This window comes from Condylura cristata, unplaced genomic scaffold (genome assembly GCF_000260355.1).
Source record: "Condylura cristata isolate star-nosed mole 26May11 unplaced genomic scaffold, ConCri1.0 scaffold00035, whole genome shotgun sequence".
Taxonomy (NCBI): Eukaryota; Metazoa; Chordata; class Mammalia; order Eulipotyphla; family Talpidae; genus Condylura; species Condylura cristata.
The window spans coordinates 2,045,417-2,072,597 of NW_004567136.1; the positions used below are offsets into that span (position 1 = coordinate 2,045,417).

The 27,181-nt window shown below is 39.7% G+C and overlaps 1 protein-coding gene across 2 annotated transcripts in view; it reads right to left on the reverse strand.

Moving 5' to 3' along the window:
- Positions 1–27,181, reverse strand: part of MPP7 (membrane protein, palmitoylated 7 (MAGUK p55 subfamily member 7)) — a 134,378-nt gene that overhangs the window by 58,953 nt on the left and 48,244 nt on the right. For both annotated transcript variants that reach the window (XM_004693051.2, XM_012732657.1), the window contains exon 3: positions 16,132–16,250. In XM_004693051.2, coding sequence (XP_004693108.2) covers positions 16,132–16,250 — 119 coding nt within the window. The remainder of the gene's footprint in view (positions 1–16,131; positions 16,251–27,181) is intronic.

A 27,181-nucleotide genomic window follows, 5' to 3' on the forward strand; every position in this document is an offset into this window, starting at 1 on the left:
CTATGAGTGAAACCATCCGGTATTTTTCTTTCTCTTTCTGGCTTATCTCACTAGGCATGATCTTTTCCAGCTCCATCCAAGTTGCTAAAAAAGACATGTGTTTCTCTTTTTGATTGCTGAGTAATATTCCATTGTGTATATGTACCACATCTTTTTTATCCAGTCATCTACTTTTGGGCATTCGGGCTGCTTTCATGTTTTTCCAATTGTAAATAAAGCAGCAATAAACATGGGGCTGCAGGTATCTTTTTCAATCAGTGTTTTTGGGACACTCTTACATTTTATGTAAGTTTTCAAATAAACTTCCCAACATTATTAATCTCTAGTTATCTTTTTAATCTTTGCTGAATCTGTACTTGTAGTCCTCTTTTCACTCCTATATTCTTTATCTGTTCCATTCTTTTTCCTTCTAGAGAGAGGAGAATCTATTTCATAGTCTTAAAAAAATACTTTTTGACCTCATTGTTGCTAGTTCATGAATATATGCTTTGATCTGTATTTATTTTCTTCCTTTTACTTTGGAGGACAGGTCTGATTTTTCTATTGTTCTTTTAAAACTTCTCAAGCTAGCTTAGCTCATTATTTCCTCTCCAATCATAAGCATTTAAGGTACCTCATGAGTATCATCTTGAAAACAGTTGTACCTTTTCTTATAACCCACAAGTTTTGACATATCAACAGTAGTATTCACTTGAAAGTATTTTTGCACTCTCATAATTTCTTGTTTGACCCATTGTTACAGATCATGTATATTTTTAAATTTTAAACATGTGGGAACTTAATTTTCGTGTTTCTTACCGTTGCCAACCATCATGCACTGGAAACTGTGTCAATGTTTACCCATTTCCTGTCAGTCCTCTGGTGAGGACCCTGGGAGCTGGGAGACTTTACTTCCCAGACACCCTTGCCTGATGTCTTTGTGTGCCACCCACTATTTGACATTTGTTAAGACTCACTTTATGAACTCATTTATGACCATTCGATATAATTTCCATTTGTTAAGATCCTATCGGGATCGCCATGAGTTAATTGTCTCTATTTAATAAATTTTTGCTTGGTTTATTTCAAAGCTATTTTGTTGCATGAGTACAACTTTAGAATTAAGTGGTTTATCATTTTAGAATGACCTCTACCACTAAAGATTTACCTCCTAAGTTCATACTTTTGAAGATCCTTATTCTAAGCTTTGTACTGATAAGCCTTCTGTTTTCAGTTATATACAACCTTTATTTCACCTTGGTTCTTGAAAATAGTTTTAGCTAATGACAGTTCTTTTCTGTCAGCACTTTATGTTTTATTTTTATTATCTTCTGGATTATATTTTTGTTTTTGAGAAGTCTGCTAACATTCTTTGCCCTTTCTCTCTGGGTGCTTTTAAGATGTTCTCCTCCCCTCTGGTGCACCTTGGTTTCATGACGATGCTTACAGACATGGACATAAACATGGGACCTGAATATCATCTGCAGTGGACCACTGAGGCTTTCATTTCTATGATTTTTTTTTTTTTGGGTTATTTTCTACCTGTTCATTTCCAATAATCTGTAATTGCAATTTGTCTTTGCAACACTGTCCTTTCTATCTGTACTAGCTTCCTCCTTTTCAGTTTCTAACACAGATAACAGGCTTGGGAAGGTGGTCTCTGATTTAAAATAGTTAACTTGTAATAAGCTAATCATTCTCAGTTGCTTTTAAACAACTGCAGCATTCCACAATGGTTACAAAGATAAAATGCCAAGAATGTCACACTACTGAAAAATCCAAGTGTCTACTAGCTATCAAATACTGTGTTCAGAAGAAATAAAGATAAATACTTTCTTGAAGTATACATTATACTGAATGAGGGGATTGATATTAAGCAACTAACTACAACTAATTACAATTGCTTTAACTTGCCTTTTAACCAATTTTCTCCAAAACAGAAATGAAATAAGCAGATGTGAGCAAGAGAAAGTGGAAATTAATGAAGTTAATGAAAACCAGAAGGAAAGCTAGGAAAATTTTTGTGGACACTACCTCTAACTTTTCTTCCTTTTTTATTTTAACCTTGGAATTCTATGCTGTGGGAAAGGCCTATTTTCCTTATGGTTTTCCATTTACTAGTTGAAGGAAAAATTGCTGGTTAGGCTTAGTGGCAACATGTGAAGGAGGCCAAACTGTGCAGTCAATGGCATTTCAAGTGAGGCAGGAAATTTTAAAAAGTCAAAGTATGTTATCTCACTGGAAACAGAAACTATAATTTAGCTGGGTCTTCTCTACACATACAGTGAACCTTCTTAACAAGAATGTTGTTAACAGATTATGCTTGGAACCAAACTTCTTAAGTATGCTGTACTTTAAACATGGTGGGGAAGTTAAGTATTTTATGGGGTATTCAGATAAACAAATCATCAATATTCCGTACATATGTTCTGTATAAATCTGAACTATGATATCATATACTTGCATTGAATTTCAACAGCTTTATTCATTCTTTCTTTGGTTTTCCTACACAGTGGAATTGCTTTGGTTTTGTAATGTCTTTCCTTTCTGCCTTGCCTTCGTTTTATTCCTGACATATTTCAGAAAAGGTCTCATGAGTAAGAGAAAAAGGGAGGTGGTTGGCCTCTCTGTCTCATGCAGTCATTCATGAACCAAAAACCCTTCTATCTTGGGGCTTCACTACGCCCTAGGTCCGTAGACTCCTTCCCCGGACAGACGCAGGAACTCTGCCAAAGTAGCAGTCATCACTACCACAGCAGGACAAAAGAGGACGTGCTAAGGTCTTTGCAAATTTCACAACTGCCAGGACTTCATGACACAATGCACTTTCATTGGTCTACAGAGAGGATGACATCAGACACTGTGGCTACACAGTTTCATGAAGTTGCAAAAGTACAAATCAAACTATCCTATGGGCTTCCAGAGTATATTTTATGAAAGCACTAGTTAGGTAGGACTGCAGCACACCATACACATTTTTCAATATAATAGAAATAAACATATCACTAGGTAAAATATGTGCTATAGAATTAGATACCAATGTATATGTATGAAAAAAAAATCTTAAAGAAAGCTATACATTATTCAGTCCTCTCCACTTTGGGTTTGTATAAAAAAGTTTAAAGGCTCTATGCAACGCATACACCAATTTTATTCTAGACTCTTGTCTGCCCTATACATACATATAAATATATTTCTACTCTGCCAAAGCAGCTACTGTTTAGGTATCAAAATTCAATTATACCAACTCCAATTATATGGGTCTAACAAATATAAGTCAGCGAGAGGTAGCAAAAGATTGTCTTTTCCAGCTAAGATGAAATAATGCTTTTCATCAAGTTCCAAAGAAGGAAAATAAATCTAATAAAATGTCAAAGAATGCCATATTCCAAAAAGGCTTTCTAAATTATAGAAATTATACCAATTACACTATTCATTGCTCCTCATATATCTAATTACACATTTGCCAAAAAATGAGTCAGACTAGCAATAAGTTTATCTTATTCTCTATATTTTCCTCTTAATGGCTACCAACTTTAAAACTTTAGTCAAATAAAATACTTCATGAAGATTAACCCTGTAATGTTTCTAATAATCCTACAAAAGCTTGTCTTTTCCCACATAGTGGACCATATGGACACAAGTAGGTTTGATGGAGATGAAGTAAAAATTTTGAATAATTTCTTAAAAATAGATACAACATGGACATGGTGGCAGACTCCTTTCCAGAAACGAGAAGCCCAGACAGGGAGGAACTGCTGGGAAGAGAACTGAAGCGAGCAGGCGAGGTCCCAGAGAAGGGAGGCTCAAACTGGACACTTGAGGGGCAAAGGACAGCTGCGACAACAGGGCGCTTCAGGAGAACATCCAAAACAATGTCTCTTTGACAATAACAAAGAAGCAAGGGGAGGCACAATCTGGAAAAGTCACTCTTGCACATCATGAACTTGCTCCACTGCCTTCCCCTAATTCTAAAGGTACAGGAGACTCATTTCACTAAAATGAGACATTGGAAAGACAAAAACGTTAGTAACGTATGAAAACATAATGAAGACACACCAAAAAGTAGATGAGAAACTAGAGACAAATGTTTTCAAATAAATCAGTGGAAACAAAGAAAATACTGGAAACTATTAAATAGCGTCATCAGAACAGAAAAGGCTCAGAAATGAGATTAGTAAAAGGATGATATAAGAACACGAGATCATGAGTAAATTTCTTTAGCAACGGATACAAAACTAGAATAAATACAAAAGCAAAGACACATGGAAAGTTACAGTGAGGGAATAAATTATAGAAGGAAAAATGTTTAAGTACTAATAAAAACAAGAATTCTCGGGGAAAGAGACAAAGAGACCCATTACTACAAGGCCCATTCAACAATGTCTAGAGGCCTAAATTGAAAAATAAGGCCTGACAGATAAAAAAAATATGTGGATGGTCCTCCCTGGTGGCGCTGCAGGTTAAAGCACAGCATTAAGAAGCTAAAGCCACTTCAGAGTAAGATCCAGCCCCACCCCAGGGGTAATCCACATGACACAGCAGACTGCTCCTGACCTGCCCGCTGCTCCCCTCAGCAGTGTACTTCATTGGTCAGCCTGTTCTGCTCCTCACTGTCTCTAGTGAGTCTTCTCACTGCCATGTACCTCTGGCCTGAACTCCAGTTCTGTATGCATAAATAAATCTTTTTTAAAAAATGTGGATGATAATGAATAAGAATTTCACCACTAACCAAGATTATACAGATAATCAAATTTTGAGTGAATTTAGTAAGTTGCAAGATACAAGGACACTATACTGCATCAATATGATACACAACAAAGCAACAGCAGCTGTTTAAAAATTACATTTCAATACCTAAGAAAAACTCGAATGAAAGATATGCAAAGTATATAGAAATTATAAAATATTACTGAGTAAAATAAAAAACCTAAATAAATGCAAAGACAAACCATGCTTGCAAATTATACGATTCAATATTATAAAGATATCCATTCTACCCAAGCTGAATTAGGAATCAATTCAATAACATTCAAAACCCCCACAAAGCTTTCTGTAGCTAAGCCTATGTGGCTCTGACATAAGGGCTCTCTGCAGTCCAGAAAGATGCTCGTGCCTGGATGAGCACCAGATTAATGAGAAAGTTTGTGCTGCAGAGCTGGGGGGAGAGGTGTTGCCTCCTTAAATGGAGTCCTACTCCAGACCACATGACAAATCAGTACAAGTTAGACTGTAGAATTATCTGTAGAAAAATAATAAAGTTGTGAAAAGTTAACACAGGAAAATATGTTCATAATCTCACAGTACATGTTTTTCCTAAAAATGACACAAAAATCCTAACCATAAAGATTAACAAACTCTAGACATTTGTTTCAACCTGGATATAACTACAGGGGATTGTGCTAAATAAGCAAAATAAATCAGAAGGAGAAAGACAAATTCTGGATGATACCATTTACATGTACAATACAGAGAAACAAGACAATGGGTCAGATAAAACCAAACCAATAGTAAGTCCTAGGAATCTGACTGTAGAATTGATGACACCAGAGGAGGGGGAAAGGGAAGAGCAGAGTAAGAAGGGGTCCCATGGACATGACAGGAAATCTACCCCACTGGGTGTAGATAGTATATGAAATCTATATACTGGAAGAGCAGAGGGAACGAGTTTCTGTGAGTTACTTTTAGAATCCACAGACAGCACCTAAAACAGAACTATTCCTAGAAATGCGACTTTAGCTTGAAATGCACGTTGGGCAGAAAATGTGTCAAATAAGACACATCAGTTCGAAAATCAAGAAACAATCCAAGCATTCTGGCATTCTTCAAAGGCACAGGAGCTGCTTTGAAGGGCCTCCCACAGACCAAAGATGGCGTAATTGCACAACGTGTTCACATATTGCTTTGGCCTAAAATTGCTTTTTATTTTTAATCCATTTAGTGACAAAACTGACAAGCTCTTTGAACCAAGTCTGATTTCTTAAAGGAATGAGCACCATCTAGCGGAAGGACAGAAGAGTAAAGAGTACATTGAGGCAATTATCCAACTTGGGGGGAGGGCAGAGAGGTTAGCAGACCCAACAGCTGTTCCCATGTGGGTCAAAGGCACCGGCAGGGACACAGGGAGACATGGGGGGGCATGTGCAAACACACACACACACACACACACACACACACTCACACACACACAGAGCCCTGCAGGGAACCAGCTGTAGCTCTGGGAAACCTCACAGGCTCTTAGCAGATTGCTGAGAAGACCCATGAAAGCATTGAAGCTACTTGTGAAATGTATAAAACCTGGGCAAAGCAGAGCCTGGAAAGGGAAGGTGTTCAAGTCTCTACAACAATCTCCTTTGAACACTGAGGCGATGTATAATATACATGCATAATTTTACGAAGATCCTGCACTCCCCCCAAAACCTTGTAAAGCCCATTAAGTTTATTAAGTTTATCTTATTGGCCTCAATGAGAAACTAAACCCAATAATTCCAGCACATGCTTAAAACACCTTACAGAGATGCTTACAACAAAATGGGAATATTAGATCAGCACATTCTTGGGAGACTCTCCTAGAGGTAGGTAACGCAGAAAATGACACCAGAGCAATGAGGCAAGTGTGAAAAAGAACAAGACACGCATCTCCTCAGCGCATCAACCCTCTCTTTGGTGGAATAAGAAGTGGTCACCTATGTACAAAATCTCTGATGTTTCATTTCTAGTACTGAGTGGGGATAAAGGTTCTTTCCAAAACAAGAAACCTTGAACCAATAGGACACCTTTCAATGGAAATGTGCAAACAGGAGAGCAAATCATTCCTGCAATTGCTATGCGATGCTCTACAGCAAAGAAAACAAATGAATCAGAGCTTTTGTATGATCAAAATATATCTCAAAATACACTAACAAAAGTCAAGCAAAAAAGTAAGTTGCAGAAAGGGGAATACTGTAAGTATGATTCTAATTGTTAGAAATTTGAAAACATAAAAAATAATGTATCAATTTTTAGGAATGCAAACTAATGGTGAAGGTGACCTCTGGCAGGTGACAATGAGGAATGGGAATACGGAGGAATGCTTCACATCAGCTGGATCTGTAATGTTTTATGTCTTAATCTGTGTGGTGAATCTAGGGTGTTCAATACAGTGTTCTGGCTTTATAATGCCCAAGACATGCCATATCATTTTTTAAATGAAGGACGTTAGGAAGCTTATGGAGCCAACTCAAGGACATTTTAAAAATTACAAATTATACAAATGATACACTGTATTTATTTTTATGATAAAGTGAGAACAAGGAAGTAGAAAGTCAAGAACAAAAGTGTATTAAGGCAAGAAAATATTCTAGGGGGAAAAAAACAGCAATGTCATCAAAGGGCAACAAAAATCATGCAAATCTTGAAGGTTAGCCCTGAATGCAGAAAAAGTGATGGAGGGAGAGAAGGAAGGAAGAGAGAAGGTGGAAGGGAGGAAGGGGAGGATAGGAGCAGAGGGGAAGGAAGAGGAAGCAATGGAGGAAGAGGGGGAAGGCACGCAGCAGCAATGACACCATCCTATGTACGAGGCTGTTTAAAGCGTGTTTCCTATTCATTCTGTAACTCCTAACAGCAGTGGAGGTGGGAACTGCCATCGCCATGCTACAGGATAGGAAACAAGGCCCTGCAGAGTAAATAATACGATGTTATCGTCTTTGACTGTTGCCACAATTTCTCGGCACTGCTACATCTCAGTTTAAGTAACATAGTTCCTCAGCCCCGGCTCTGAACTACAGAAGTTAGAGTGTGGGCATCTGGACACCTAAACCATGCCTCAGTATCCCCAACTGTCCTTCAATAACACATTATAAACAAGTGAACCAACAAGGCGAAGAAAACAAACTCGAGAGTAAGAATAAAATAAAGACAAGAGAGTCAGCAAAAGGGCCCAGCTGGACCTAAGTGAATAGTCAGCTTGTGTTGGAGGTTACAAGATTCCTCCTCCAGGATTATTTTTCCTCTAATATTAATCTGTCAGCTGGGTAAGTAACTAAGTCTGGGTGTACAGCACCACACCTCCTCCATATGTGCACAAGTTCAAACACCCATGCAAATGTCCCTGTGGTCACCAGTATATTTTTCAGAATTCAAGAATCATTTTTGCTGCACTTTGCCAATTTGGTTATTTATATTCCATAAGTAAGTAGAACCATCTGGTATCTGTCCTTCGTTTGTTGTCAACAATTCCACGGTTGTCTGTGGCAAATGAATTTTCAGAAGCAACTCAGAATGTCAGGCCCACGCTCACAGCCTGCTAACAGCACATGGATGACCACCTGCCCTGATGGGAAAGCAAGGGACCTAACCACAGCACAGCGGCGGGCACTGGGCAGTGCTGCAACCGCAGGTACACAGTTGCTGCCCCTAAGTGCACGTGGACATTCAGCTGTAGAATAACTGAGCAGGACGTAATCGGGGGAGGAGGCGCACAACTCTGCGGCGCACTACTCTGGGGAGCACAATTCTGGGGAGCACTCCCCTGGGGAGCACTCCCTCCAATGCTGGCCATGGCATCTAGAGAAGGTGGGTATTTCCCACAGCAATACTTATTCTCTGGAATAAAGAATAACAGGAATCACCTCTACAAGAGAGGCAAGGTATTAGGTCTCCAGATCCCCACCCACTCTAATCAGCTACTTTTTATTAGATGTTTGCAGGGAAATTCTTCACTTACATCTTTGTAGAGACTCCCTATTTTTCAATTATGAGTACATGCAAATTTGAGATGACTGTTCTGAAGCCAAGTATATTTGAAAAGAAAACACCTAAATCAAAATAACTTTTGAACGATGTTGTTCTGCTGTATTAAATGCAGGCCCCAGTGGGAGGATTCAGCCCATCAAGAAGTATCCATCAACCTGGCTCTATTCACTGACCCGCCATCCCACGCAAGTCTCTAAAAGGACTACATATGGCCACTGTTTTGAGAGTCTGCATTACAAAGGCAACAATTTACTCAGGGTCTCAGGAATTCCGATCTTGAGCAGACTTTACATGTTTCTGTGCCTGAAAAATGTAAACTATAACGTAAGAAATGCCTTCATCTGGTTCCTTCAACAGAACTGGCTGAACAATTACCTGTGATTGGCCAAGAAGCATTACCAGCTGCTGAGATCCAAGTCTCCAGGCCGTCAGACCAGGTGGCCAGAGATCATGCGCAATGTCTGGCTGTCTTTCCCTTTTCCTCCCACCCAAGGCAAATGGTACCGCGAAGGCAAGTAACATAACCTCCCCAATGGGTTTACTCTCTGAACCTAACACCACCGCTCCCCTCCCCAAACAGCACCATTTGTTTCTAGGGAGCCCTGTACCAGCAAGTATCTTATAAAACGGCCTTTCAGCTTGATTCTGATTTACTACTATGTAAATATCGCCTTTCCCCCTCTCTCCAATACGGTGCTTTTCATTGCTTCTAGATTAAAAGAAGGAACCGAACGGGCCAGCATACAAATTGACTAAGTTATCCTGGAAAAAGCTACTTTCCAAGCAAATCTCATGATGCTAATTATTAAGAAAATTTGAGTTAGTGAAAGATGACGATCAAGCGTCATTTTCAAACTGGCTTAGGATTTTCTAGCTTCCAGGTTGGACAGGTAAAAATGTTAAGATGATTTTGTTCACAGGTTGTTTTTGAAACAGTTGTGAGCTGGTACGATGAGCTGAATCGGGTCCCAATAACTTGGCCCCCACACTGACCATTAGGCACCATCCTAGACAAAAAGTGTTCGATACTGACAATGATTATTTCCTGGAGGAAAAAAGCTGAGAGCCCACATGTGATGTTGTGATGTAAGTCACCTGCGCATGGCCAGTGGCTCCTGATCCAGAACAAGCTGTGGTGCTGCTCTCCTCTGGCCCGACTCCCAGAACGACCCTTCACACACCTTCTCCTCACCCTCCAGGAGGCAGGCAAGTTCTCCCTTCCAGCACTGGTTCCCTTGCACATGAACCTGTCCCCCCAGTAAAGCTTTGCCTGCTAAGTACATCTAAATCATAAGCATTAAAAATTTAGAAGTACCTATTAACATGGAGATTTAAGATAAACTCCCACCACGTTATACCTCATACTTTGCTTCTACTAATCTGTCTGGGAACTCATGCGTTTCAGTGGAAACAAAATTTCAGGACCTCTTTAAGAAGAGAAACACAACATTTCTGGTCACAAATATAATCACTTCTTGATATTATATAATAGGTATTTTTAGTAATCAAAATAGAAATTTGTTTTACCTCAAAAAATGTTCATATTTCCTAAGAAAATGGGGTAGGCTGCTATGAGATTATTTTGGCATTTCTAAGCATCACCTACTTGCTATGCCAGCCAGGCTCAGGGCAGGCTCTCCATGGACCCAGGCAGACGGGTAAGGGAGAGTCCTGGAGTCCTAGTGGCATTTTCAGGTTTTTACTGATCTTTCTATGCCATTTGTAGTGAGGCGACCAGGTACAGGAGAGTTTGGGGTACAGGGGGCTGGCAGGTCTTGACCCTTTGGGCTTTCTCTGACGTTCTCTCATGCTCTCTCAGCCATGGTTCTATTCAGTCCGCGCCCCCCTAAAGGCCCAATCTCTCAGCTTAGATGTGCCCACCTACCCATGACCACACTACACTCCAGTCATCCCCTATCAGGCATGTGCATAAACCACAGGTGTCAATCATGCACGTTAATAGCTGGCAGATGGGTAGAGAAACCTGGTAACCTCCATTTGCTCTAAATCTAAACTCGGTCAGATGTACTATAGTGACTTAGTGTGGGATTGATAAACAAATTAAAGAATGTATCTACCTGTAGGAGAAAAGAAAGAATTAAAATATACCATGATGTCTTTTTCTAAAGAATACGAAAGCCCCTAAAGACTCAATGATATCTTTGAATGAAATGAACAGAAGCACTAAACAAATAGTTTAATTTATAAAATTTTCTGTTCAAAAAAAAGGCTTTTTATTAAAGACTACTACCAAGAAAGTAAAAAGACAACCTATATAATGGTGGAAATATTTGTAAATCCTGGATCTGATAAGGTGCTGGTATCCAAAATACATAAAAAACTCTAACAAATCAGTGATAAAATGAAAAATAATCCAAGTTAGAAAGTGAAGTGGGCAAAGGGAGACTTCTGGTTTCAGCTTTGACATATGTTGAGTCAGATACACTGAAAGACGAGTTGTGGAGCAGGAGTGTAAGGTCAGAACCTGCTGCTCAGTGAGCGGCCTTGTGCTATTTACTAGCCTGACTGATCATGTGACAATGAGTTGGAGGAATAGGGTCCGGGGAGACCAAGGGTAATCAGTTGTTTGTTTGTTTTTTTTTTTTAATTTATTTATTTATTTGTGCATACAGAACTGGGGTACAGGCCAGAGGCTCAGGGGCAGTGAGAGGCTTCACCAGAGACAGAGTGGAGAGCAGAACAGGCAGATCTACAAAGTACACTGCTGAGGGGAGCAGCGGGCGGGTCAGGAGAGGTCTGCCGCGCCATGTGGTCACCTCCGGGGCAGGCGGGAATCGAACTCATGCGGAAGTGGCTTCAGATTCTCAGTGCTGTGCTTTAACCCGCTGCGCCGCCAGGGAGGGCCAGGTAATCAGTTTTTATGGGGAGCAGGAGGGGACATGTTGGCCACCTGTACAGGGAGAGCTTCCCGAGCAGGTACTTAATGTTATTTCTGAGCTACTCCCAGACCACCTCAGCCATGGCCACACAATCAGCCAGCCGCACCAAGGTGCCCCCGGCTGCCTCACGATGTGGGCCCTTGCCGGGCTTCTTCCAAACCCCACAGCACAGGAGCACAGAGAGGTCACAGGGGATCCAAAGAAAGCCCACGGGTATGTCAAGAGAAGGAAGGCACAGCACAAATGGCCACCCTGCAATCCAGAGAGATGGAACCCACAATCACACCTGAGATCAAGTTAAAGGAAGCAGAAGCAGCTGGAGCCAGAATCCTGTCGTTTTAAGTCTGGGAATTTAATACTATCATTATGTCTCTCTCCTTTTTCTTTAGTCAGGATTGTTTTGGCTATTTAGAGTCGTTTGTGGTTCCATATGAACCATATGAGTGTTTGTTCCAGTTCTTTCGATGAATGCCATTAATATTTTCATTGTAATTACATTGAATCTGCATATTGCTTTGGGTAGGATGGCCATTTTGACAATGTTGAGTCTTCCAATCCATGATCAGGAAATATCTTTCCATTTCTTTTTGTCTTCTCCTATTTCATTTAACAAACTCCTACAGCTTTCGGGCCCTCCCTGGTGCTGCAACGGATTGATAAGGGGCAGCACTGTGAAGCTAGATGCTTCAGCGAGAAGCAAGTTCGATCCCCTGAGCAGAAGGTAGCCCCATGGCTCAGTGGACCTCTCCTGTCTGGCCCACTGCTCCCCTCAGCAGTGGACTTAATGACCTGCCTGTTCTGTTCCCTGTTCTGTCTCTGGTGAATCCTCTCATCACCCCTGCACCTCTGACCTGCACCCCAGTTCTGTATGCACAATAAATAAATAAATAAATAAATCTTTAAAAAAAAAAAAACCTACAGTTTTCTTTGATAGACCTTTTACCTCCTTTCTCAGGTTTATTCCTAAGTATTTAATTGTTCCATGTTATTTTAAAAAGAATCACTCTTTAAAAAAAAAAAAAAAAGCAGAAATTATACTTCTGAACTCATTCTGTGACAGCAACATGACACTACAACCCTAAACAGAATATTATAAGAGATCACTATAAGTGTATCAAATGTAAACAACCTAAAAGAAAAATTATTAGAACTATACAACCTTCTAAGTCAGAGAGGAAGAAACAGAAAACCTAAACAGACCTATTTTAAGCGAGGAAGCTGAGTTATCAAAAGTCTCCCCCCACCCCCCCAAATCAAAAGCCCAGAACAAGATGGTTTCGCTGATCAGTTCCACCAAGCATTCAACGACAAGCCCATTCAAAGACAAAATACCCAGCTGTCTCAAATTCTTCCCCAAAATTGAGAAAGAGAAAATGCTTCCAAGCACATTTTATGAAGCCAACATTACCCTGATAACAAAGACATCACAAGAAAGAAAACTACAGGCCAATTTCCCATGTAAACATACAAGCAAAAAATCCTCAATAAAATCTTAGCAAAACAAATTCAGCGATGTGTTGAAGAATCATATATCACGACCAAGTGGCATTTATTCCAGAAGTACAGGGATGGTTCAACATCCAAAAATCAATGAATGTAATTCACCACATCACCAAAGTAAAAGAAAAAAAGCATGTGATTTTACCAATAGATGAAGAGAAAGCATTTGACAGGATTCAATATTCACTTACATTTTTTTTAAAAAATTCCCCCAAAATGCGGTAGATGAAACACACTTCAACATAGCACAGGCCATTTCTAACATCATAGACTGAAGGTTTTCCCTCTAAGCTTAGGTATAAGACAAGGATGTCTGGTTTCACCACCACTGCCACTGGAAGTCCTAGCTAGAGCAACTAGGCAAGAGAAAGGTAAGAGTAATCCAAACTGGAAAGGAAATAGAACTCTGTAAATGATATATCCTTATGCAGAGAAAACCCCAAAGATACCATTTTAAAAATGTACTTAATGTTGTGGGGATGAGCACTGAAGAAATGTAAAGCAACACTCCTAAAACATACAGAGTGCTGTAAACCAATGTTCTCTCTTTTTAAAATATATAATTAAAACAAGTAATATTCCTGGGGGGGAAACTCTTAAATATCTGCTGCTAACAATTTAAAGGAACATCCTATTTCCTTCCCAGTGACAAGCTCACATTCCATAGTACTACTGCCAGAGTGTGGCCGGAAACCCCACAGTGGCCACGCCTGCCACAGAACTGCAATGTCCAAATCGTCTCTTATTAAGTTTATTTTATATTAGGCCATCAAGTTACATGTATCTAAAACTGATCAGTAATTTAATATCATTTTTTTACACCAAGTAAAAAGACAACTATGGAAATTTTGTGCTAGACTAAAATGGAGCTTAAGTTCACCAGCTTTGAAATCACCTACCAATAGTGTCAACAGCAGGTAAAAGAGCATGACATCAAAGTACATTTCGAGTCACTCTTGGAAAGATCTTTTCAAACAAATTCCTTTTGCTCTACTAAGATTTATGTACACAAGCCGAAAGCTTCCACCCTCCACCCAGAACCAGAGGCTGTTGGCATGCAGTTCAGTGGTTTGTTCCACTGTTTAAAACGACAATGCCATGAGCCAGCCTCTGGGAGCGTTTCAGGCTTTGCATACTTGAAAACTACTGGCTTGGTCAAGGGACATGCTGGAGGTCTGCATGTGATAAAAGTTTGGAGTGTGGGAAATGAAGAAGAAATTGAAAATGGACTGTAAGTAAAAAACAAGTTTTTAAAAAGTCCCTTGATAGCAATTAGTAAAAAACATTTGGAATGATACTCATTATTGTGTATGTTATTTAAATACCGGTAACCTCAGTTTATTCTCTTCACTGTTTTTATGGAAACCAGGTATCAATACCCTCCATGTGCTTTCTAACCATTTCTAACTGGAAAATACTTTGAAAAACAACATGTGTTTAAAACTGAAAAGCCAGTGTAACTAAAAATTTTTTCACACAATTTTATTCTTTTTAGTAGAAATAACTGATTCTGTTATTATTTTTTTACATCTTCACATGCCACAATAATAAACTTTTTCCTTGTTTCTTTGATGCTTAATAATGTGTTTATACATGCCTAACCAATATAATTATCAGCAAACTAAGATCTTCACTCTTTTATTTGAAGCTCAAAAGTAATTTAGCCAACAAGGTAATTTTCATTTTATAAGTAAGGAAACAGGATGATAACTACATTATAAATATCAACACACAGAGCATCACTGTTTGGGGGGCATGTTTATTTAATGGTTAGAGACATTTGCCCCTTGAAATATCTTTTATTGCTCTTATCAAAAGAACAAATCAATCTGAACAAATCCATAGCTATCCTACTTCTATACATCCCACACAGGAATGTTTTTATGGCTGCCTCAACAACTCATAAATTTCATCCATTATAATCTCCAAACTATTTCTAACACATCCACGAAAGCATCTAAAATTATTCAGAGCACAAAGATATCTTGGCTATCTAAAACTAAATAAGCAAACATAACATCTCAGCCTTTAACGATATTGCTAGAAAAGTCACTGGTCTACATTCCCAGGTCTTGAGAATTTCCAGGCAGATCTCAGCAAATTTGACAAGAAAAAAAAAAGTGCTAAGAATCCCACCCTGTGAAGCACTCACTGCGTCTCATTCTCCAAGACTACACAGCAACTAAAACCTATCACCTTAGACAACTCACGGATTAGCTGAGTTAAGGCTGGATCTGTCTACTGTGGAGGCATTGCAGGTTTCTATCTCCAGCAGACTCCAGTTAAAACTTAAATTTCTTTCAGCTTGAGTTAAATGAAAAAATATAATTCATATTTCCAGAGGCAAGAGTGGCATATTTTCCAGTAAGTTTCTTGTTCTCATTTTACTATTTTAAGAGTTTTGATCACTTCCAGGGTTGCTGTGTGGCGAGATCTAATTTCTGGTGGCTGATCGTTTTCATGGCATGATGCTGTACGGCAACTGTCTCCAAAATGGTTTTTATTCGTGTTTAACTTCAGAATATTTATACACAAAATACCATTTCCATGGCGTTGTGCCAAAGGGGGTGAAAAGGCTCGCTAAAGTTTCAGTTGACTTTGTTAAAGGAAATTATTTTAAATTAATGTGGCTACTGAACCGCTGCCATCCTTAACCTCAGAAAATATATTCCTTCTAATTTTTGCTGTGAACATTTATTTATTTAAGTTAAATTCCAGCCCACGAATGTTGACCATAAAGGAGTCTAAACCTCCCTATGACTATTTCGGATTCTTTTTCTAAACAAGGGCGAGTTCGTGTTTGCTGCATTAGTATGCAAAACCAGATTGCTACCAGTAAGTGAAATCATCGATGTATTTTTGGTAGGATCTTTAACAACCTCCACGCCCATCAGTGAAATGGAACAAGGCTGTTTTGTTTTCAAAGAGCAACAATTTGATCTCTGGTTTACTAGATGGCGCTCAAAACATTTTTCCATATGCTTTTCCGCAAAAAGAATCTGACATCAGCATGGTTTACCTTGACTAGTGAATGCAGGCTTTTTTCACCAAACATATCCCAGAGGAAGGTCAGGTCTTCCTGGCTGTCCACATGTGGCTGCAGCTGGGCTGGCAGAGCAGCCAACAGCTCATACAGACCTATAAAATGAAAATAAAACACAAAGCGTAATCTTAGAGTGATCTCATTAATTTCGCTTAAGGTGTGTGTAAAGGACGGCTGGAACATGTCGTTTTTACTGGATCTGTACTCTGGGCCATCAAGCAAAGCACTTCTCCAAGGAAGCAAAGGAAACTTTATGATTTTTAAATTCCAACAAAGTATGTATTAACAGGCCAGTTTTACCTTTCACAGTTGTCAACATTCTACAATCATCCAAGTTTACATAACCCAAGACAGAAAATGTGTACAAGCTTTCAAAAAAAGAAGAAAATGCATACATTCCTTTCCTTAATCGTTATTACATTTCCCTCAATGTTAGCCAGTGAGTGAAATGAGTCATGAATAGGAAAAACTTCCTAAGAAGAACAGAAAATTGATAGAGTGGGCCATTAAGAAGGTTTTGCGGCTTCCAAATAGTTCCTAAAATTATAGCGCTTCGAAACCATTTGCATTATCTAATGTCCAATGTCAAGTTCCAGAAGTAAGACAGAGTAAGTGGCACTCAAGGCTGCAGGCACGTCACCAATGTCAAGAACAATAACAACAGATCAGATAGAACTTCGTCTTCATCTGACTCTAATCTGGGGTGGGTGATATCTGGAAGAGTCTTGGCGGCAGATGCAGGTGGCGGTGGCGAAGCTCACGCCCACGTGCCGGGCAGACAGCAGCGAGCAAGTGTCCCGGGACATGAGCCTTGAGAGCCATCCATCTCCTTGGGGGTGTCAGACTCCTGTCCAAGAAATGTTGCAACTGCACTTGCCCAAGACTCTTCAGGGAGGTAACCTGGCAGAAGTCAGTATCAACTCAGTGCACATGTTTCATTTTCCAGTGGGATTACATGAGGTAAAAAGGACAAAATTCCTTTTATTTCTGTCTGCTGTCTACAAAAACACCAAGACCTCCTGGGATCTACAACACATGAGACTGCTGTTATTTCTGGTCTGAATAAGTGCTGCTGTTCATCACAGAGACAGATTTACAAGAAATTTAACTAGCAAAGAATCACACAGTAAATCAGACTACTGATCAGAATATTATCTTCCTGAGTATCATAACAGTCTAATCATCAGTGATAACAAACCCAAAAAGGTGTTACGTTAAGCTTTGAAAATCAGAGGGGACCTTGAGAGGTTTGATTAAATTCAAACATTCCTGGGCCCTCCCTGGTAGCGCGGCGGGGTAAAGCAAGCTGAAACCACTTCCGCATGAGTTCGATTCCCGCCTGCCCCAGAGGTGACCGCATGGCTGGCAGACCTCTCCTGACCCGCCCACTGCTCCCTTCAGCAGTGTACTTCGTCGATCTGCCTGTTCTGCTCCCCACTCTGTCTCTGGTGAAGTCTTTCACCACCCCTGAGTCTCTGGCCTGTGCCCCAGTTCTGTATGCACAAATAAATAAATCTTTAAAAAAAAGAAAAATTCAAACATTCCTGGAGCTATGTCTGGCCAAAAGATCCAAACTATTCTGGGAGGTGGGGCGGGAGGGGCCTCTTCCAATGACATGCTCAAGTGTTCTTGGTGGCTTACATTTATTCCTCAAAAATCTGACACCCTGCCCAAACCAGCTTTAATTTACAGCTTAGTAAAAATATTTTAAGGTATCTCAACCCAGCTCAATGTTTAAGTCTGTAATAATTCAGATCTCGCTTTATACATCTCTGAACATACACACACACACACACACACACACAGTGAAAGCAATCACAACTGCCAAAATCAGTGGTTAAAGAGTTTCAAAACAGGAAAAGACAGAAAAAGAACAAGAAATGTTACTACTTAATATTGACTTCAGGAGTAGTAATAATAACTACCGACTTCTTGGTAATACTATTGTTTTAATTAATGGTAGTAATTTCAAATGTGATATAATTTAGGTCGCACAGCTATGAGGAACATTAAGTGAGCTAAAACACTAGAACAATCACTGAAAAGTAATCAAAGTGTTTCCTAGGTAACTCAGTGAGTTCCATTCAATGTCATCCCCCACCATTATTACTGAAAAGGCAAAAAATTGGCTCAAACAAGCTTAGACTTAATCCCAGACCAACGCTTATCTGAGCCTTCTGCCTACCAGTGCTAAAAAAGAAATGGTGGCCTAAACATGTTGTAAAATTGAATAGAATAAACTACACAATACACAGAGAGGGACGTACAAAGGAGAGCCTGTAAAACTGGTGAAATCCAAATAAGTTCAACAAGGTATCCATGACGATTTCCCAGTGGTGATTCTCTACTCCAGGTATAAAGATGTTATCCCTGGAGAGTGTGAGAAAGGGTACACAGGATCTCTATGCAACAGATGAATCTACAATTATCTTCAAAAGAAGAGACTTTTTTAGACATGCAGGAGAGTAGTGTACATGGCAGTACTCAGACCCAGGCCCAGCACAGCAGAGTAGGCAATCAATAAAAAAAAAGCTCTTTTTTGCTGACTACGTCTCCCCCAAAATACACATGTCATATCAACACAATGCTTCCATGTTAAAACAATGGCTTAGCTACAAATTCCCACTGGCCACAATATCATACTCAGAAATAAAACTACCCCAGACGATTACACATGGAAAGGGCTAACTTTACCCAAATACTGCTTAACTGTTTATGGGAATAAAATGCATTCTGTTTCAATTAAAAAATAATCATTTCTCTTTTAACCAATACTCATAAATCTGTTTGCTGGAGTTACTAGCTTTATGCAAATCATATCCCAACCTAATCGAGTGTCCTAGAGACAACAGTAGACACTGCGCTCAGCTCCCACATCTGATAACCGCAGGCCGAGGTCACAGAGAAAGAGCAGGCCAGCCAGAAATGAAAGACAGAGATAAAAACCTAAGCTGTAAGTGGCCTCAACCACCCAAGTAAATTACACAGGTTCTGGAGGCCACCTCAGTCCATGCCTAGAGATGGTCTGTGCTCTAACATGTGCTTAAAAATAGTTCTACATTCAGCTTCCAGAACCCCCAGCAGTGAACAAAACAGGCCCTTGAGATTAAGAGCAAATAATAAGAGTTTAGCTAGCAAAGGCTAGCTTTAAAATGTTTGCCTTAATCTACTTGGTCCCTGAGCAAGCACTGAGATAGTGAAAGTTACTCTCTTCTCCTTAACAGTCATTCATACTCATGGATGCTTCATTCCAGTGACGAAATGGAAAGCACTGTTAAGTAGGAAAAGGAACGCCTCTTATTTGGGCACACAGAATACAGATCACTATCAAAGATGTACGTGGAGAAATTTCTAAGTTATTTCATGAAAATGCTCTAGCAGTGAAAAGCAACATCTTTGACATATTTTATGTTCTGCAGAAAAGAAAGCAAAACTAAAATATGTCAAGGGTCATTTGATGAATATGTACAATAATAGTGCAGCAATTTCTTTTTAAAATATTTATATGTATGCATATAAGAGCTGGGGTACAGGCCAGAGGTGTGGGGGGCAGGGGTGAGAGGCTTCACCAGAAACAGAGTGGGAAGCAGAACAGGCAGAGAGGTCTACTGCACCATGTGGGTCAGATCCTGGCTGTGGATCCAACTCAGGCTGCAGTGGCTGGGGATAGTTCCTTAGTGCAGCAACCTTAACCCCTGCACCACCAGAGCAGTTCAAATACAGCAATTTAAAGAAGGAAACAATCGTCAAAGGCTAAGGTAGATGCTCTGGAACTGGCAGGATGACAACAACACCTGAAAGCAGGAAAACGGGCTAGGGAGGTACATGCCCACTTGGAGAACACCCAAGGGGAAAAGTCAGCAATCATCTTCTAAGTATATAAATGTTTCCACGTATTAAATTTCTGTGACCCTGAAGAAGACAATAGAACATACTAAAACCCAAGTTTCTTATTCATGTTTGCCCCAGTCAAGATCTACAGAGTGATTTGAATGAGGCCAGTTTAAATGATTAGTTCTAGTGAGAACAAATGTAAGGTGGCAAAGAAAAATCTCAAGTATACCTATAGTAAAGGAGATGACCAAGAGGAGACACTTTGAAAGAGGAGCTCCCTCCTCGGGACTAGCATTCAGAAGTTATTGGAGAAACCCACTAGAGGGATGGTTTCCCTCAGGCCAGTGACTGGCCTTAGCCCCTGGGGTGCTGGCAGTAGCTAGAAACCATGGTTGACCCATCAAGCAGGAGATACTTCTTCAGGGCTTAGGTCAGGGGCACCTGGGCAACAGGAGATCTGACCAGAGCTCACAAGTCAAAAAAATGGAGGTGGGAAGAAAACTGAAAGGGCATGAGAAGCAGAAAACACCTCCGAGGCCCCTACAGGTCAAAGCTGGGAGCTGACTTCAATCTAGGGCACACCCATGAAACTCACTAGAAATCCATCCACGGGGGTGTGGCTAAATCTCAACTTTGTCAACCAAAGTGCCACTGTGACTGACGGAGGTAACACACTGGATGTTTCCCATAGGTCCTGCTAGTACTGTAAGTAAATGAACTACTTAAATGTAAAAATATATTAGGTATTCGCAGAACATGGAAACGTTAGAGTGACACATATGACGGGAGTATTCAAATCAAAACATTCCAGCCCTAAGCTTAGGCAATGAAGACTATTTTGCCATATAAGCAAAACCAGTGTCAACAACATGAAATCGAAGCACAGGGAACAAAAAATATCAAAAGTGAAAAATTGCTAAAGAGGGGGAAAGCTTTTGCAGTCTAGAAAATAGAAAAAAAAAAAGAATAAGAAACAAATTTATTTTAAAGACCCTGCATGAACCAGGGCCAATTTAGAATTTCAACTCTTGATCTGAGGAATGTTCAAACTGAACCTGTTCAGAGAATTTCACATATTCTTTGCCTCCACCTCACTTTTTTTTTTTAAAGATTTATTTATTTGTGCATACAGAACTGGGGTACAGGCCAGAGACGCAGAGGGTGAGAGGATTCACCAGAAACAAGAGTGGGGAGCAGAACAGGCAGATCGACGAAGTACACTGCTGAGGGGAGCAGCGGGCGGGTCAGGAGAGGTCTGCCACGCCATGTGGTCACTTCTGGGGCAGGCGGGAATCGAACTCATGCGGAAGCGGCTTTAGATTCTCAGTGCTGTGCTTTAACCCGCTGCGCCACCAGGCCTCCACCTCACTTTTACAGAAAGATGCCATCACCAAGGCACAGGGCATGAATATACCTGCTGTGGCTATTCTGAAAGGTCAAAGAAAATTATGACAAAGCAGAGATCATAGATTCACTTGTATATCTGTAAGGACATCTCTGTTCAGGACAGTTCATTTTCTCTTGCTTCTTCGCTGTCTTTGGAAAAAGACAAAATTTTGTTATTAAAGCAAAGGAAAATAAATTTATGCTAAAATGACATTAATTCTAAAAACAGTAACATCTCGAAAATTGAAAGTATGCAAAAATACATGACCATAAAGAAGTGCAGAAATTTTTCCAGCTCCAGAAAACGGCTTCTGTAAAAATATAATATTCTGTACAAGACAGTAGTTCCTACGAGAATAAATGGCTCAGAATTGATGAAAGTGTTCCCGCAGCGAACAATTCACTCTTCTTGCAGATTCCAGATGCTCAAAATTCCTGACATCAGAATGGAAAAATTTACTGTTAGTCTAGAGAAATTTAATATCACCATTCTTGTCATATCCCTCATAGCTTCATTATTAGAACAAGTCTGGGGAAGCTATAAACCTATGTTAAATGATAAAAAAAGATGTTCTCTGTACTCCAGCATATTAGATAGTATAAGTATCCAAAATATTTATAACTCATACAGAAAAATACTTGAGAAAACGAATATATGTGTGTGTATATATTTGTGCTTTTCTCTTAGTTTTGATGTTTGCATTTTGTACAGTATAGCCAGGCATCAGACCAAAGAGTTTTACTATAACCAAGGGCTAATAAACACTAAAGAACATATATCGACGCCCAGAACAACACTATAAAACTTTATTATATTAATAAAATGGGATACACCAAGCTTTAAATTTTCCACTTTGTCAAAGGTAAAATAATCAGCACTATTCAGTGCCATTCATAACAAGCCTCAATTTTTCTCATTTAAAGTATGTTTTATTTCCAAAAGTACCTATACTACTAAAATATTTTAATACAAACTTGACAGAATCATTCTCTTTCTTACTTTCACTCAAGTACAGTAACTCAGCAAATCCTCTAGCAAATTGAATTCTTAAATATGCAAAACAATTTAAGTAATGTAATATGACAGTTTGCTTAACAACACTGTATACAATTATCATCCAGTCCATAAAACTGGGGCAAGTTAGGAGGGCAAGGACATACACCTGCACAGAACTTTCACTCTTGAAAGCCATCTCCAAGCTGTAAATAAGGTCTGATATGTACAGACCTAGCAGTCTGTGGTCTTCAAAGGGTATCCCACACCATGAAAGGAAGCATGATAGCGCTCTGATTTTTAGCAGTACTCACTCGAAAGATAAAGTGATGGCAAATTGAAAATTAATTCAAAAATTAATTCAAAAATCCATTGCTTATAGTTTTTTAGGAAAACTGATTACATTTGCAGTAGAGCCTCCTACCCTGGAACAGTTAACTATAAAAGCTAAAGTAATATTTTTTTTATATTTACTGTACTTAATGATAGGATGTTCCTATCTATTTCAATATCTACCACATATTTAAATTTTAGCACAAAATATAGTTAGACAACACTAAATCATACTGGATTATCTTACATTGCAAAGCGATAGCCTAAATTGTAACTCTCCTCACAAGCTGTAGCTACCATTCAGTATATTATCAATAAATGGTAATAGGTCCTAACCTTAATCAGGAGGGTAAGTTATAGCAAGAGAAACCAAGTGAGCAGAAAATGGCTTATTGGTTGTACAGGGAAAAAAAAGCATTAAAAATAGTTCTTACAGGACTACTACACTAATCAACAGATATAAAAGGTTTTTAGCATCTAACTCACACTTCCCTGCTTTGCTATGGGATTAGTGTGCAAAAGTCACCTAGCATACATTTGACCCTTAGCAAATAATAACTGCCAGTCATCACCTCTATTAAGTTCTCTTAAGAGGTCTGTTGTTGAACTAACAAGCAATTAAAGAAAAGTTTGTAAGAGAATTCAAAAGATAGAAATATATATTTTTAAGGATTTATTTATGTATGCATACAAATGCATGTTCCAGCCTGGGGTATAGGCCAGAAGTGTGGGGAGTGAGAGGATTCACCTGAGACAGAATGGGGAGCAGAACAGGCAGATCGACCAAAATACACTGCTGAGGGGAGCAGCAGGCAGGAAGGAGAGGCCTATCACACCATGTGAGTCACCTCCCTGGCTGAGGATAGAACTGTTGCTGCATTAGCTGCAGGTAGTTTAATAGTGCCGTGTCTTTATCCACTGTGCCACCAGGGAGGCTCCGAGATAAAAATAATTTCATGGCTTTCTTTTCAAATATCCTCCTGAAACAGCCTACACGATATTCTCAGGACAATGTGCTACTCAGTAATTCAATGACAGCACTCCTTAGAACTCCAAGCCATCCAAAATGTATAAAAACTCTATTTCAATGCAGAAAGGATGTAGTAGGCTAGACAGTTCCAACTAAAAATAACTATGGTTCTTCCATTCATGAATTTTAACATAAATGGAATAATCTAAGCTACAATTTAGAAAATATTTAAACTGTAACTTTAAATACATACTATTTAAAGATAAAAATAATATGTTGATGGTCGCCAACTGATAGCCACCAAAACTAAGTGCTTCCTGACTTTTTAGTCTACAAAGCTTTCTTTAAATGGTATGAATTTTTATTTGTAACAAATCATAACCATCAGAGGGTAAGTCCATTAAAAGAAAAACATACAGCAGAGAAAATTAATGTGTCCCAAGTTTTATATCAAAAAACTAATAAAATTAACAAAACTCTGGCAATATTAAGCAGATAGGGGACAAAGGACAAAAGTTACCAAGTCACAACCAAAATAGCAACATTAATATAGAAACTACAGACACGAAATCATATTATGAGCAACTTTCTCACAAATTAGAGAATTTAGATAAAATGTGCCAAATCTTAAAAAAATATAATCTCCAAAACTGACTAAAGAAGAAATAGAAAGCCTGAGTATTCTTATAACCTTAAAAATAAATCAGGTGCCAATATCCTTAAAAAAAAAAATTCCAGGCCTGAGTTACCCAACACATAAGTTTTACTCGCATTAAACAAATTTCACTTTTACAAACATTTCCACAGAAGAAGAATAAAGACTCCCCCAACGCATTCCATAAGGTTTGTATGACTTGGTAAAAATCAGATGAGAATGAAGAAGACTACATTCTATATTTATTCAACAATGTAAATAAAATAGGAACAAGCTAAATCCATCATGTTGCAGAAAATGGATAATATATTATAACCAAAACAGGTTTACCCCTGAAATAGAAGTTGGCTTAATACTCAATCCATGAAATTTGCAATACTGAGGTCAACAGGAAACTAATCATATGATCGTTATAATAAATAAAATACAATGTTAATCCCAATAGCTAGTCATTCAAAAAAAAAAAGGTTTTTGCAGTAAGAATAAAAGGAAACTCTCTTAATCTAAGAAGGTACAACATGAAGGACTAGGGGAGGACAGCTAGAGAGTAATACGGAGGGAGGACCTAGAGCCAAGACGCCAAAGAGTAGATTTCAAGAGAACTCCTTTTGAGACCTAGAACTACAGACGAGCGTGACCACGTCATCACCAAGAGTCAAGGCTGTAATGAAAGTCCCAGTGGGTGGCACTGTGGGCAGAGGGGACAAACACTTTCTAGGAGTTGTGGAGCAGCAACTGGATCTCCAGAGCCTTACTTCTTACGTTATCAAAACTCTACCCTAGAGCACTAAAACTAAAATGTAAAAAGGACTATCTTCATGATCATATGCAGGCATGAAATGCAGCAACTGAGCCCTCCCTGGTGGCACAGCGGGTTAAAGCACAGAAGCACAGCACTGCAAGCAAGCCGCGACCACTTCAGTGCTAGTTCGATCCCCGCCCTGGAAGTGACCCACATGGCGCGGCAGACCTCTCCTGGCCCCTCCACTGCTCCCCTCAGCAGTGTACTTCTTCATTTGCCTGTTCTGCTCCCCATTCTGTCTCTGGTGAATCCTTTTACCGCGCCCCCCCCCACACCTCTGGCCTGTACCCCAGTTCTGTATGTATAAATAAATCTTAAAAAAAGAAAAGAAAAGAGGGCCCTCCCTGGTGGCGCAGCAGGTTAAAGCACTGCACTAAAAAGCTTAAGGCCACTTCAGCATGAGTTCGATCCCGGCTGCCCCGGAGGTGACCACATGGCGTGGCAGACCTCTCCTGACCCGCCCGCTGCTCCCCTCAGCAGTGTGCTTCCTCCATCTGCCCGTTCTGCTCCCCGCTCTGTCTCTGGTGAATCATCTCACCCTCCACATCTCTGGCCTGTACCCCAGGTCTGTATAAATAAATAAATAAATCTTAAAAAAAAAGAAAGAAAAGAAATACAGTAATCAATGGCCATAAAGGAAAGTGATGTTCAACTACACTGAAATTTAACATCTCTGAACACAGATAGGGAAAGACAAGACAAAGAAAGAGGAGCTAAACCCCCAAAACCATAGAAGACAGTTGCAACCAACAGACCTAACAAGTCTGACCAAGGACTAGAATCCAGAAAACAGTGTCCTGTATTGTAAAGCAATGCCAGAGATAAATAAGCTGAAGACCTAAACTGGTACTTCACAGAATAGAAAATCTAAATGTCAAAAGAAAGTTTTGACCTCATTAGTCATCAAGAAATGCAAATGAAACCTACACTGAGATGCCACTACTCACCCAGCAGCATGGCAAAATTTTATAAATCTGCCCATCAATAATAAGAGTCAGTACAACAGAGAGCAGAGGGTCTCTCCCCTCTCCCTTCCAGAAGGGTGAAAGTAAGTGGAGATGGAGTGGATAAGGATCATGCCTCCATGATGAAGATGCCCTAAAACTCCCAATAGTAGGGGGCTCAGCAGGCTTCAGTACTGATGCAGCACCTACGCCCAGGATGACGCTCCACCCAGCTGCACAGGCGCAGCCGCCCCCGGCTCAGGGTGCTCGCTGACCTTGCGCTCTGTACGCTCCATCTGGGGTCCTTACCGTACCCTTTGCCATCCAGCAGCCTGGTGAATCTAGGTGTTCCCTGAGCTCTGTAGGCTGTTCCAGTGTAGGATAGAATTCAAGGAGGATGCCACAGGAACCCGTGACTTGGAGCCAAGTTGGCAGAAATGGTAAGATAGTGGCTGAGATGCCCATGGCTTACAGTGGGCATCTTGGAGGACAGAGCCCTTAATCTGTAGGGTATGTGGGAACTACTGTCGGAATGGCACTGTAGGACACCTCACTCGGGGTCTCTGAAACTGCATGGCGCGGGAATCAAACGTATCTGGCATCAGAACTACTGCATACAGAAGTAGCCCGCATTTCACCTTTCTAAGCAGGACTGTCTTTTCTTCTCTCAAAGAAAACTCTTGACATAGTAAGAGACGATCAAAAGTAAATGGCCCAAAAAATATAAAAGACAAAGAGCATTCTGGAGGTGTGTTCAGGTAATTAATAAAAATATTATGCTTTCCATCCTGATTTTGTAATATTTATGTAGCTACAGCTTTAAAATTCATAATTTGTTATATTTTCTCATTCTTGTCAACTTCAAGCTTCAGAAATTCATACAGCATAGTGCCACTTATGTTACGTTCAACCACAGACAAAATTAAACCATGTTGCCTAGGATGCTTAAATAAATCATAAACTAGGTTTGATGTGCAATGTGAGATAAGAACCTTGTTTTATGTCCCTCTATAAGGAGGCTGCTGAGGTATGAAAACATAGGTTGCTTTCAGCTTATGTGACTTCTTGACCCCAAGTGCTGGTCACATGGGCACTGGCATTATCACTA